The 15,508-nt window shown below is 37.5% G+C and overlaps 1 protein-coding gene across 2 annotated transcripts in view; it reads right to left on the bottom strand.

The window, feature by feature from the left end:
- Hs6st3 (heparan sulfate 6-O-sulfotransferase 3) overlaps window positions 1-15,508 on the bottom strand; it is a 653,633-nt gene that overhangs the window by 518,010 nt on the left and 120,115 nt on the right. Inside the window, exon 2 of one of the 2 annotated variants that reach the window (XM_040281659.2) lies at window positions 6,690-6,767. The exons of the other annotated variant lie outside the window; for it this stretch is intronic. Coding sequence (XP_040137593.1) covers window positions 6,690-6,767 — 78 coding nt within the window. The remainder of the gene's footprint in view (window positions 1-6,689; window positions 6,768-15,508) is intronic. 2 annotated transcript variants of the gene reach the window in all.

The following is a 15,508-nucleotide window of genomic DNA, read 5'->3' as shown; positions in this document are numbered from 1 at the left end:
CTGCTCAGGGTCCTTCAACAACTCCTTACCTACAGGATAACGTTCAAATACTTCAGTTATCATATGAAATATCTTTCAAGATCCTAAGTTCTGATACTCCTTTGAACTTTTCCTGCCAACCAACATATTCTTTCTAATCCTTAATCACAGGCTGACATAATAGCCTTTCTTGAACATAACACATACATTCCCAACTCTATACACACTATTGAGAATATTCTTCTCTTCTACCCAGTTAATTCTTTATCATCATTTGAGACACTGCCTAAATGTTGCCCCTTCTATGAATCCTTCCCTTTCCCTATCAGCCCAAGCAGAGTGAAGGGCTTCTCCTACTGTGCTCCTCTAGCAAATTAATTATATATCCTCTTATTTCTGCATATATCACTTTATTTCTTAAAGCTTAAGTGAGGTTTCCCCTTAAGACACTGATGCCCTAGAAGGTTGAAGTTGTGTTCTATACTTTATATTCTCAATACCCCTCTGATATAGACCATTTGTGTCCTAGTCATATGGCAAAGTCATGTGATGAAGCTCTTCTTTACCACTGTCTGTATCTGTATGGCCACAAAATGAATGTGATGGTAGAGGTAGGGCTTTGGGAGGTAATTAGAATTAGATGAGACCAAGACAATGGGCTCTCATTCTGGACTAGTGCCCTTCTAAGAAGAGATACTGGAGGTCTGACATTCCTATGAGCTTTGTCTCTCCCTCCCTTTACCCCACAAACCCTGACAGAGTGACAAGGTAGCCATCTGCAAGCCAGGAAGAGAACGGAATCAGTCAGCACCTTGATCTTGGACTTACTTGTCTCCAGAACTAGAAGAAATAAATGTCTGTTGTTTAAGCCACCTAGACTATGATATTTTGTTATAGCAGCTATACAGCAGTTGGTCCTAAGACCAGTAAACAGACATGACTACCATGCCATCAAGTTCTTAACTTGTGCAAGGCATCATAAGTGATAACTGAATGAACAGCATTCAGCACAAGATAGGGCTCAAAAATTGAGCACATTTTTAATATTGCCTTTGCATTATTTATGTCTCTACAAAAGAACAAAACCAAATTTTGAAGTAGTTAAATTTTGGGTTCCCTTATCATAATCTGAAACTTTCTAAATTTGAAAAGTATCTTCTGCCAGTTCTTGCCAGGACTGCCTGTGCCTCAGGACCTCAGCCTTTCCCGGTTCCTCCCACCACCCTGCTCCCCTCACACCCACACTCCTTGATTATCCCATCTCTCCCTGGTTCTTCTTCTTCCTTCCAGGACTAGTCAGAGAATTAGGGTGGTTTGAGATTTGGAGTGAGCATTTAATTACATTCTGTCTTGTAATATGGATATGCTTTTCCCCATCTGAATGAAAAGTTCCCTGAAGGCAGGGATAATGCTTAATTACCGTGCACAGAGTTTCATGAAATGCATTAGAGCAGGGTAAAAGCAAACCACAGCCCATGGACCAAGACTGACCCACTGTCTGTATCTGTACAGCGACAAGTTAATTATGTTTTTATATTTCTAATTGGTTGAAAAAAATAAAGAAAAATAATGTTCTTGACATGTGAAAACTACATGAGATTTCAAGTTTTGGTAGTTACAACGTTTTACTGGAACATCACGGTACCTAGTCATGTATGTATTGTTGATGGCTGCTTTCACATCACAACCACAGAGCTAAATAGCTGTGACAGAGACCATATGGCCTGCAAAGCCTGAAATATTTCCTTGATACTTTTTTCTAACCTCCATGTTAGAAAGTTGAAGAAAACAAATTTGGTTCTCCAAGATTATTAAAATATCATCTCAAAGTACCTCTCCCTAATCAAAACAAATTTTTTTAGTGAGTAAGTAGAGAAAATAAGAGGAATCATAAATCCTCTTTTGGAGTCCTCAATAGTGGAACTGTCCAAGGCCTAATTTGATCCTGTGAGATCACCAAGAAGACAGAAATTCAAAAGAGAAGGTCATGTCCCAATGTCATTTTGCACTAAAAGTCTTTCTAATCATGAAGAAGAAAGCAGTGACAGAATCCTGCACTCTTTACCTAGACAATCTATAATGAAATTAATGTAAGAAGACATAAAAGAGCTTTGTTTCCTGCAGTTTAAACCCTTGTTGTGCAGGAGGAATATGAATCATGGATTGAAAACAATGAGGCTTCTTGTCTAATTAATCATTTTTATGCACTTGTCTCTCACTGCAGGATAGGGATCAGTGAGAAAAAAAAATGACCTGAAAGAGCTGAAATTTCCATAAGTGCTTTGGCCTCCTACAACCTGTGAATAAATGCAAGCTGCAGCCATAGTGCCCCAGCACCGAGATTCTGTGATCAAATGATGGGAGATGCAAAACCTGGAGACTCAAGGAAGTTAATAAAGTGCTGCCTCTACCTGGCTGCGACATCTGTACTTGTCTGGCCATGGCCATCCAGGTGCCAACACCTAACTCAATCGGCTTCGTACCTGAAACCTTAGCTTAATTAGTACCATTTATCAAAATGACACCTGCTTTAGAGGCCAGATCAAATTGACTACTGTTGTTCTGCTGGATCTACACAAATGCTAAGTGCCTATTTTTGAAGCAAAAGATGAATAAATAAGTATCCTAAAGTTGTTAGTAAGTACAGTCTGTTGATGAGAAGATACATATCTGACAGGTAAAGCATGTCCATACTTAAAAAGTAAAACCATATTTTTACTTATTACAACACTTTACTTATTACAGAATCATGCAAAAACAACAATCTAGGGCATATTCTTTCCATGAGATTGGCCAAAGAAGTTTTATCTTGTGTCAAGATAAAGTGTCTGATCCATACAACCATGAATTTAATAGACTATAGTATTGAATATAATAAGAATATTTATGTGGCATGCTAGCTAGATAGAGACATCATGGAATATCAGGAAACCATCAGCTACGTGAAAAATAATCAATTAAGGTGAACAATGTCAGGATTGACTGGCTCTTATCAATAATATCCATTGTTAAAATGCTTCACCTATAATGTACCTGACAAAAATATCCTTTCATATCTTGGTTTAATATTTCATTTTACTGTATGAATATGCCATAAATGTGCATTCATACTAAGATATCTAAACTAGATGAAAGACCCCAAGGAAATAACAATGCCATTAAATTTCTTAAAACAGGAAAATATAACACCATATATAATAGAAATCGAAACTATAGAGTGTATTGTTACAGTTAAACAGTGAGAAAAAAGTTCATATACTGTGATTAACACAAATGTGAACCATCAAAACAAAAGGTATTGTGATGTTTTGATTTCTTCATTTAAATCCTGAAACTTATCAAAGCATTTCCCCTTTGAAACACACATAAATCCATTTGTTGCTTTCAAATGTTCTAAATTATTTAAACTAGGACATGAGATCCATTTTCAAGAGGGTCAGGTCCTTTTGAAAATCAATCATCCTAACTAAGTGACACCTCTAGTTTTGTCCTCTCTTAAACCTGAGCATTCCCACTGTCACAGAGGGTCATCAGAAACCCAGAGACACAAGAAATGGTACTTAACAAGATTGGCCAGTCATTGGCAAGACATAAAGCAAGCTTCCTAATACCACTACCCAGGGAGAATTCACCATAATTGACAACATCCATGTAAGTTACTTCTCCTTGCTCTGTTAGATTTCTCCTACTTTACCCAATTGAAATTTCTATTTTTGACTCATTCTCTAGTATTAAGATACTTAATTATTATCTATTTTAGTAGTGCACAAAGAAAAAAAGTAGAGACATGAAAGTTAAAAAATCTAAGTCAATAGAATTTTTGGATAATCAAATATATATCTAATAAATAACAATAATGTTATGAAAAATAACAATGTGTATAAGTTGATCACTTATTGTATTTTTTAGCAAAGTGAAGATCTTAAAGTGTTATACCAATGACATCCTGGTGTAAGTAAGGACCGATGTACAAGAACTTTAAGGTCTGCCACTTTCTTTGCCTTTTCCAATACTATCTCCTCCATTCATAATAATAATAAAAAAAGAGGTGCACATTCAACATGATTATCTAAAATAATCCTATCTGTGCAGTGAGAAAAATATTAGAAAGTACAGTGCTTGTTTCCAGAAAATATGTAACACTTTGGGAGGAAACATGCCTTTCTGAATATTAAAGTCTACTGATTCTTAATTGGCAGGCTTTCGATATTACTCACTGGTTCACCGAAAGGTCTCCAAACAGAATACAGAGTATAACTTGTGTGCACCTCCTAGTGTAGGTGATTTGTAATAACAACATTAGCAACTTCACATACTTACCTCCCCCAGATAATTTAATTAGGCCAAACTCGATTTGATTTGCATTTACTTCTAAGTGGCTTTGAATATAGGTATACCTGTCAGGTGTGACCAATTAAGTCTACTGTCTACAAAGAATGTCTGTGATCAAAATTCACATTTTAAGCTCCCAAAATACTTAGGATGCATGTAGGAAACATTTTATTCACAGTGACTCCCTCAATTGGCAACTTACAAGCTAATATATTGCTGTGCATAAACCATGCATTCAACTTCAGAATAATTCAATTACCCTTTGTAAAAATTAAATGAACTCCCAGTAACAATGCAAACATGCTCCACTTAAACAAACATAAAAGTCTGCCCAAATTATTTCAGAATGGCCTAAAAGAAATCTAAGTAATGGATGATGGAGCAGACATTCATTTTCAGAGAATGTAAGATTCTTATCAGAAGAATCCTGTAGAAAGATACTGATACAGGGTGGCCCTACAGCCTGGGCCAAGCACTGCCCATCTCTAATCTACATACTTTCACACTAAAACAAAGCATTTGTATTCTGCTTAGAACACAGGACTGTGAGCATACATAAGCAAGGCTATTTTATTAATTTCAGGAAGGTGCTAAACAGTTAATCTCAAATTAATCAAATTAGAGTTTTGTACAGGCTTCAAGATTTTACTTTACTCTCCCCTGTCCGAACCAGCAGTACTAACAGTGATAGGGCTCAGGGGTCTCATTTGCAATCATTAGCCTTAAGAACCACAGGATAACTGAAAGTACCGCAGAGGCTAATTTCCTGACATAGAAATTAGAACATCTTGAAAACCCACAGGTAACATGTAAAGGAGTTATGTGAGCTGCTAGGATGGACAGCTTGCTGATACTGGGCTGAGACATGCTCTTCTATATTGTTAATTTATACTTGAGAAAAGAAAGAGATCAGAAGAAAAACAACTAGAATATTCAGTTTCCATCTAAAATAAATTTCTCATGACTCAGAGAAAGATCGGAGTCCCTCAACTAGACATCCAATGATAGCATTTTGACCTTTTATGTTAGCAACTAGCAAGGTCGTCATATAGTTATTGCCAAAAATTGTGATGTGTACATTATTGCAACTTCTAAGCAATCTTATTCCTTCTCCCAATGCTCCCTCAAGTTAGACAAAAAGAGTAACTTTTTAAAAATGAGAAACTAAGTGGTTTTTCCTCACACGCATTCCGGATACAACATTCAAAGGCTTATTTTTGTGTTGCCACAAAGTGTAGGTGTGCCTTTTTGAAAGTGATTGCTCTGTTCCATCCATGAATGTCAACACTAGAGATGGCTCTTGGGCTCAGGCCCAGACTGGGGCATCGGCAGAAAGGTGCTCCGTGTATATCAACCCTGCCCGTAGCTGAAACTAGCTGCACGATTCAGGAAGGGGTTGGAGCCTCTCTGGGGTCCATATGCAAAGGGCAGTGGAACAAGCTGTGCTGTCCCAAAGCCTGGGGGGCTGAGTCATCAGAGCCAACAAGCACACCTGTGTGTGTGAGGTCACCCCACCAACAGGGCTCTTACTAAATGGCCACTATCACATTTCCTATTGCAGAATAAGGATGACTCATCTTCCTGTCCATCTCTGCCTCACTCATGATTTGTCCCTTTCTTGTCCTGATTGGATTACAAAACCGACAAGCTAATACCAAAAACTGAAACCCAAAACAAGCTCTTTTGTTTTGCTTCCATGAAACAAAGTATCCTAAAACAAGCGTGGTTCACAATAATGAGAGATTATTTAACACAAAAATACATCCTATAAATCATTAACAAATACAAAATCCCATTACATGGTCTCATTCCATTTATAAACCAAAATGCACACTACCTTCAATTTTGCAGTTTCATCATACAAAAAATGCTAAAGAAACTCCTTTTACCAAGTTCATATCCAAAATCCCACTGAAATGTAAACACACAGCTACAAGAAGAGTCATCTCCCCTCCACAAAAAGAATTCTATCATTAAACTGTGTGAGCTAAAGCATGCTTCCTGATTAATGAAAAATTAATTTTTGAAAGGAAAGCGATAGAAACACAATATATCAATGGGATAGAAGTTGCAAATTTTAAACTGACTAATTATTCATCTAAAATTCACTAACACGTAATAATAATTCTTTGTAAATAAGTTAATTTTATTATACCATTACTGACTCAGACACTGGGCAATTACTAGTTGTTAGGCCTGAATAATACACTCCTATTTTAAGGAAATTATTCTGTGAGAGAAAACCTCCAGGATACTGATAAAACATTCACCTGGTATAATTTACCTGGTATTATTTCAGTGGGCTGTTTTCACGGTAGAGAGTTAGGGGGCGCTGTAAGCTTTTACTGATCTTGTGAATTCCTTGACTGGATACTCACCTTGCATTAGCTGTTCTGCCTCCAGTGTTCTCTAAGCTTTCCTGTGTCCTTTCATTTCCTGTGGTATTAGTCTTCAGCCTAGGGAAAATGAAGTTTATGTTGTACCACAAGAAAGGCTGCTCATCACCTCTCAACACAGACATCTGTGTCAATTAGAAGGCCAAGAAATTATTAAAGCCCATTTGAAGGCCTTTATTTACTTTGCCTTATGTGGTTTGTGCCTCGTTAAGAAAGGAAATCAATTTATCCCGTTACATTATAAAATGGCAAGAAGGGGAACCATAGTGACTTCAGCATCTCTAGACTATCTTATAAAGTTGTAAATAAAAACTGTGATTAATGTTTTATGGATGCCCATGGAAATATAATCTTGATTTTTTTCCAATCATACTTTCAATTTCATTATCTGTATTTCAGACTCTTAACAATGTGTAAGTCTACATGCTATAGTATATATAGTTCAGGCACCTAAAATCTACTATAAAATTTAAAAATAACAGTATATCATCTTAAAAGAAAATTTAATGTTAGAACTGAAGTTGACTGACTTTTTTTTCCATTTTATGGGGAAGAAAATAAAAATTTTTTCAGTTTTCCATGCTGGAGAGACAACTTACCTAAGGTATGGAGCATGGCTTAGCTCGTATCACAGCACCCAGCATATACAATCTTCCACACTGCTTACATTTTACAATCTGCTGATACACTCTCCACCTGTCCAGAATTCCAGGAGCCTCCTTCCCTCTGATCCAGATTTTTAGAACCATGCCTTAGCTTGCTAGACTCCAAAGGCCACTAGCCCTGACACTCCTTGCTGACTGCCCCATATCTGTTGTCACTGTGTGCTGTTTGCCAAAAGGGCTTTATTTCGAGAAATCCCATGAGTTTCCTCCCACAAGTCCTATCTACTACACCCTCCTGCAGGTAATCAGATTGCAGGTAACATTAACTTGACGAATATTTATTGGAAGCTCCCATAAGCATTGTTCTCGGTGCCTAGAACACTAAGGTGCTTAAGACCATCAGAATTTCAGCTGGAATTCTGCAGGTGGGAATAAGCCCTAAGTCGTGGAACAAATATGTAAGTGACAATTTCAGGGGGTTGGTAACCACATGGCAATGTTCTAGGACCAGCTCTACATTTCCCTGACCAACAATCTGATGAACAAGAAAGCACTGATGGATCGTTTAGATAACGATCCAACAGACATATGTTAACTACTGGATAATTATTTCCCCAAAAGGCTCTCCCTGACCCTGGATGCTTTCTGATCAAAAGGTAAGAATACACAAACTACTCATCTACAAAGTGGTATCCATTTTATTTGTAAAAATGTTGGGCTTGGTGGGGAGTTAGTTTGTTTTATGGTGGAGGGTAGGCAGGAGAACTATTTAGGACAAGGGAAAGGTAAATTTCTTCTTTATTAGAGATTTCTGCCAATTCACTTCAACCAAAAGTACAACATCTAAGATGTTAAAAATTTTAAAATATCTCAATTGAACTTTATTAGGATTGCAGGAAGAAATAGAAGGTATCTTCAAATTGAGAAAGGGAGGTTGAATAAAGGAACTTCTTACAAAGATAAAGCAGGGTACAGGGAAATTGGAAAAAGCACAGGGATAGTGCAGGGTCCTAAGACCTGCCATAGCACGGCTGTCACCACAGGACCTGAAGCAGAGAGGACTGCCTGGGGAGAGCCATGACCTTGAGGCAAGGGGCACAGCCAGTTGGTGACACCCTTGACTCACTTTCGCCCTCCCTCCATCACCCGATGATGTTCCCCACCGGCCAAACTCAATAGTTGGCAAGAGGCTAAAAATGCCTGTAAAGGTCAGCTTCCCCAGTGTCATGGTTTAAAGGCTGTGTCCACCCCAAATTCACATGGTGAAGCCCTTTCCTCCATTGTCATAGTATCTGGAGGGGGGCCTTTGGAAGGAAATTAGGACTAGACGAGGTCGTGAGCATGAAGCTACCACACGACATCTGTGTCCTTACAAGAGGAGACACCAGAAGAGTTCGCTCTAGTACTTGTTCTCCCTCGTTCCCCGCCACCCCCCACTTCTGCCTCTCCCAGGTAACGTGAGGAAAGGCCATGTGAGGTCACAGCAAGAAGGTGCCTCTCTACAAGTCAGGAAGAGAGTCCTCACCAGAAACCAAACCCAGACAGACCATGGTCTTACATTTCCAGCCTCCAAACTGTGAGAAAATACATTTCCATCGTTTAAGCCACTCAGTCTGTTTTGTTTTATTACAGCAGCCGAGCTGACTAATACACCAGGAGACAAAGCAGGTGGAGACAGGCAGAAATTGTGCCTAGAGAGGCAAACAGACAAAACTTACCACCCACGCATGTGTTCTATAAATTATCAACAGTGTGGCTCAAAGTATGAGCTGGTTGATTGATAATTATTAAACTCAGTCAAATAATGCACTGTTGCTAAATATGTTCTTACTGAGTTTATTTGAGCCACCTAAGGATAAAAGGCCTCAATTATGTATTTATTTATTTATTTATTTATTTTGGCTACACTGCAAATACCATTAACAGTCCAGTAAAAGCTTTCAAAGTAGTTGACAAAACAAATGTTCATTAGTGCTCCAATATTATCGTTTTAGGAAGTATTTTTTTTTTGATATTTAATTTCTTCATGAAATCACTGTTTTGTAGTTGTAGTGGACTGTTATGGTTTCAGTAACCACACATTCACCCCAACAGGATGCATCAACCTTGAGGCAGAAAAAATAGGGGAAAATCATGACATTGTCAGACTACATTAATTTCAACAATTACAGAATTAAATTCATGAAGCCAGTGGAACAGCCTTAAAAATTCACATCATATGGCTCAGCTATCTAATATGTGAATTTATAGAAGCTCTGGGCCAGATAAAATGTCATAGATTTATTAGAGGATATAAAACTATTAGCAGTGAAAGAAGTTAAAGATTCTTTACATTTTTTTTAAAGATAAGATATCTCTATGAAGCAGACCTCTACAACCAACACGGCCAGCTCAAAGAAGCTGACGGTTTAGAGAAAATGAGAACTGCCATCATTTCTAACTGGAGCTATTTATGTAGCAGAAAAAACAAAGGCGACTTTAAATGTGTGTGGAATCACTGTTCCACGTTCTACCCTTTAAAAAAAAGTTTCTTCTTTTACAACTTAATGATGCATGAAAATGCTTTTCAAAAATATTTTTCCTACAGATGCTATTTCACAAAAGTCTTTAAAATGTATCTAATATAATATTTACTATGGGAAAGAATGACAAATAATATTTATTAAGCAACTACTATGTGCCAAATTCTGTTTTGGTTGCTCTATATATCTCATCTTATCCTAACAGCCCACACTCCAAAGCAGACATTGTTCTCACCTTCTTACAAAGGATGTGTTCCAAGAAGACAAGGGTATGAGCATCTTTGTATATCTCCAATTTGCCAGAGCCTACATAAGTGCTTGGTACCCCAGAGGTACTCCATAAATGCTCTTGAAATAAGTGAGTCAAGGAGTGAGTGAGCCAACGATGCTACTACAGCTAAGAAAATTCTACCTGTGGCAATGTGAGCTTGGATCTATCTACTTTCATCACCCACACTTTTATGAACACATCATGTTGAAAGAATAGAATTCAAAACACAGTCACAGAGAATAACACCACACAGTATTGTTCTCAGTAAATACAGCCTCTATCCCTACAGCAACCTGTTTATATTACTGGGATGATGTTTGGCCTTTAAGATTCCTTAGCAAGAATGACAAACTAAGACTGGAAGGGAAAATGGGCAAACTGAGCAAGTGGAACAGAGGAAGCACCTAAGTTGGGAATATGGGACAGAAGGTGAAAGAGAATAAAAGAGAAGATTTAAGCATCCTCACTGCTAATAAATGAGAATTAGATAAGGTAATGCATACACCAGTTAGCTTGGTTTAGCCATTCACAAGCTACTCATAAACATATATTTTACTTGTCGACTTAACATTAATTATTTTTTTAGAAAAGAAGGTAGAAGAGAATAAGACCACCTGTGATCCAGGTAAGCTACCCAAGTTAATATAGTTCTGAAGGCATGTTTGTATGCAAGAGTCTTAGTTTAGGCAGACTAATGAGAGAAAGGTGTACAGTCAATCCCAAGGGCACCTTCCTGTGAAAAGATGCAAGCCTTTGAGGGAATGGTTTAGGCAGCTACAGGCGCTGTTGTGGGAAACAGAAAAAGGCACATCAGGCTCAACCATGGGCCGCAGCTCCAGGCTCCAGAAGAGTTGTGTGGTCTGAAACTACAGGGAAAGACAGACCTGATGAGAAGAACCGACCTTGCCAAGAGCAGTCACAGCCTTGAAGATGAAAGGGTGTGTACCTCCAGGCTTGGTTCCCACCAAGGGAGGTCCACCTGTCAAGTGATGGGCAGCAGCTACCAGTATCACATAGCACAGGACACCTATGTTCAGAAGCCCCTGAAGCCCTGGCCCATTCACAGACATCTTCGGAATTTAACTACATCAATTCACATTTTTCCCTTGCACTAGGCATCTCCAGCCAGTTACTGACTTGGGCTTTGAAACACATCCCTGCTTGTCTTGTCCCCTCATGGTTATAGTTGTCGATTCTGAGACTCAGTAACTGGCCTGCCCCTAAGGAATTCTGACTTCCTGGAAATAGAAAGTACAGGAAGACAATGAACAGAGTCATTCTCTGCCAGGTCCCTTGGCCAGTCTCTATCTTCCCATTTTCTCCACCTGCTCGCTGACCTGGAAGCTGATTCACAGGAGCCACAGCAGGTGGATCCCATGAGCCCCAGCTTCTCACTAGGGTTGACGGTTGGGAATCCCTGATAAGAGACTGGAGGAAGGAGCAGAGGGAAACACAGCCCCTTCTTTGGGGCCCCTCCAGAGGCTGTGTCCCTACAAGACCGACAGTGGTGCTCTCCTGTGGTTTCAGAAACTCCCCCTCTGATCTCCGTGGACGCCGGGATGGTACAAAGCATTGGTCCTTCCAGTCCTGAGTCCCTGGATTACCCGTGGGTCTTCTAGTCTGTATCTTCAGAGAGAGTCTCTTTATAAATAAATCCACCTTGAATTATTTTAGTTTGACAGCACCCTCTCTAACCTATCTTTATGTATTTATTTATTTATTCTTTTTGGCATACATGACAGTAGAATGTATTTTGGCATATCATACATACATGGAGTATAACTTCCCATTCCTGTGGTTGTGTATGATATAGTTTCACTGGTTGTGTATTCATATATGAACATGGGAATGTTATTTCCAATTCATTCTACTATCTTTCCCATTCCCATCCCCCTTCCCTTCTTCCCATTCCCCCTGTCCAATCTGGTGAAATTCCACTCCTCCTCCCCAACCCCACCTATTGTGTGACAGCATCAGAGAGAATATTCAGCCTTTCGTTTGGGGGGATTGGCTTATTTCACTCAGCATGAGAGTCTCCAGTTTCATCCATTTACCAGCAAATGTCATAATTTAATTCTTCTTTATAGCGGAGTAATAGTCCATTGTGTATATACATATGTACCACATTTTCTTTATCCATTTATCTGTTAAAGGGCATATACAATGGTTCAATAGTTTAGCTATTGTGAATTGAGCTGCTATGAATGCTGATGTGGCTACGTCACTGTAGTATGCTGATTTTAAGTCCTTTGGGTATATTCTGAGGAGTGACAAAACTGGCTCAAATAGTGGTTACATACCAAGTTTTCTGAAGAATCTCCATACTGCTTTCCTGAGGGTTGTACCAATTTTCAGTCGCACCAGCAATATATGAGTGTACCTTTTCCCCACATCCTTGCCAACATCTATTGTTGCTTCCATTCTTGATAATTGCCATTCTGGTAGGAGTGAGATGGTATCTCAGTGTAGTTTTAATTTGCATTTCTGTAATTACCAGTGATGTTGAGCATTTTTCATAAATTATTTGACTATTTATATTTTTTCTTCTGTAAAGTGTCTGTTCAGTTCCCAATGTATTGATTGGATTATTTGGTTTTTGGTGTTAAGTTTTCTGAGTTCTTTATATATATCCTGGAGATTAATGCTCTATCCGAGGTGCAGGTGGCAAAGATTTTCTCCCATTCTGTAGGCTCTCTCTTCGCATTTTTTGATTATTTCCTTTGCTGTGAGAGGCTTTTTAGTTTAATTCCATCCTATTTGTTGATTTTTGATTATACTTAATGCACTTTAGGAGTCTTGTTAAGGAAGTCAGCTCCCAAGACTACATGATGGAGATTTGGGCTACTTTTTCCTCTAGTAGGTACAGGGTCTCTGGTCTCCAATGTATGTTTATGGCACCTCTGTCTAGCATGAGATAACTGATTTATGTGGGTTTGTCTCTGCGTCTTCTCTTCTGTACCAATGGTCTTCATATCTGTTTTGTTGCCAATACCATGCTGGTTTTGTTACTATAGCTCTGTAGTGTAATTTAAGTATTGTGATGCATCCTCCTTCTCTTTTCTTGTTCAGGATTGCTGTGGCTATTCTGGGTATCTTATTTTTCCAAATGAATTTCATAACTGCTTTTTCTATGAAGAATGTCATTGGAATCTTAATAGGAATTATATTAAATCTGTATAGTGCTTTTGGTAATATGGCTATTTTGACAATATTAATTCTTTCTATTCAAAAGCATGGGAGATCTTACCATCTTCTGAGGTCCTATTCAATTTCTTTCTTTAGTGTTATGTAGTTTTCATTGTAGAAGTCATTAACCTCTTTTGTTAGGTTGATTAGCAAATATTTTATTTTCTTTGAGGCTATTGTGAATGGAATAGTTTTCCTAATTTCTATTTCAGCTGACTCATCACTGATATATTGGAATGAAATTGATTGTGGGTGTTAATTTTATATTAACACTTAGCTGAATTCAGGCACTTAGCTGAATTCATTTATGAGTCCTAGAAGTTTTCTGGTGGAATTTTTGTTTTGTTTTGTTTTCTAAATACAGAATCATGTCATTAGCAAATAGTGATAGTTTGAGTTCTTCTTTTCCTATATGTATTCCTTTAATTTGTTTCTTTTGTCTGATTGCTCTGGCTAGAGTTCAAGAACTATGTTAAATAGAAGCAGTGAAAGAGGGCATCCCTGTCTTGTTCCAGTTTTTAAAGGGAATGCTTTCAGTTTTTCTCCATTTAGAATGATGTTGGCCTTGCATTTAGTATATATAGCTTTTACAAATGTTGAGGTATGTTCCACTATTCCTGGTGTTTCTAGTGTTTTGAACATAAAGGGGTGCTGTATTTTTCAAATGCTTTTTTTGGAAACTATTGAGATAATCATGATTCTTCTCTTTAAGTCTATTGAGGTGATGAATTGCATTTATTGATTTCCATATGTTGAAACAATCATATATCCCTGGGATGAACCCAACTTGATCATGGTGCACTATCTTTTTAATATGTTTTGGTATACAATTTGCCAGAATTTTTGTTAAGAATTTTTGCATCTGTGTTCATCAGGGATGTTGGTCTGAAGTTTTCTTTTCTTGATATGTGTTTGTCTGTTTTTGGTATCAGGTGATAGTAGCTTCATAGAATGAGTTTGGAAGGGTTCCCTCCTTTTCTATTTCATGGAATAATTTGAGGAGGACTGGTTTTCATTCTTTTTTCAAGATCTGGTAGAACTTGGCTGAGAATCCATGTGGTCCTGAGCTTTTCTTTCTTGTAGGCTTTTGATGGCATCTTCCATTTCATTGATTGAAATCGATGTTTAAATTTTCTATGTCCACCTGATTCAATTTGGATAGGTCATTTGTTTCTAAAAATTTGTTGACATCTTCAAGATTTTCTATTTTTTTAGAGTATAAATTTTCAAAATAGTTTGTTTATCATCTGTATCTCACTACTGTCCATTGTGATATTTCCTTTTTCATCATGAATTTTAATAATTTGAGTTCTCTCTTTCTCTTCATTATTTCCTTTTTGAAAGATCCAACTTTATGGGCTGGAGTTGGGCTCAGTGGGAGAGCACCTGCTTAGCATGTGTGAGGCATTAGGTTTGATTCTTAGCACTGCATGTAAATAAATTCTATAAAGGCCTGTTGACAACTAAAAACAATATTTTAAGAAAAGATCCAACTATCTCTTTGTTGATTTTTTTGGATTGTTTCTTTTGTTTCAATTTCATTGATTTCAGCTCTGATTTTAATTATTTCCTGTCTTCTGCTTCTTTTGGTGTTGACTTGTTCTTCTTTTTCTAGGACTTTGAGATGTAATGTTGACTATTTATTTGTTGACTTTCTATACTTTTAATTAATGAGTTCAATGAATGAACTTTCCTCTTAGCGCTGCCTTTACAGTGTCCCAGAGATTTTAATATGCTGTATCATTATTCTCATTCACCTCCATGTAATTTTTATTTCATCCCTGATTTCTCTACTATCCATTAATCATTCAATAGCATATTATTTAGTCTCCAGATCTTAGAGTAGCTTCTATTTTTTATTTTATCATTGATTTTTAATTTCATTCCATCATGATCATGATCTGATAGAATGTAGAATGCAAGGTATTATCTTTTTTTTTTGCTAAGAGATGCTTTGTGGCCTCAGATACAGCCTGTTTTAGAGAAGGATACATGTGCTGCTGAGAAAAAAGTATATTCAGTTGTTGGTGGATGAAATATTCTATATATGTCTGTTATGTCTAAATTACTAATTATATTTTCAGTTCTATGATTCTTTATTTTTTTGTTTTGTTTTATTAATATTTATTTTTTAGTTGTAATTTGATACAATACCTTTGTTTTGTTCATTCATTTTTATGTGGTGCTGAGGATTGAATTTAGGGCCTTGCATGTGCT

This window comes from Ictidomys tridecemlineatus, chromosome 6, assembly GCF_052094955.1.
Source record: "Ictidomys tridecemlineatus isolate mIctTri1 chromosome 6, mIctTri1.hap1, whole genome shotgun sequence".
Lineage (NCBI taxonomy): Eukaryota > Metazoa > Chordata > Mammalia > Rodentia > Sciuridae > Ictidomys > Ictidomys tridecemlineatus.
Note: the sequence above shows the minus strand (reverse complement) of the source record. Positions and strands in the feature narration are given on the sequence as shown.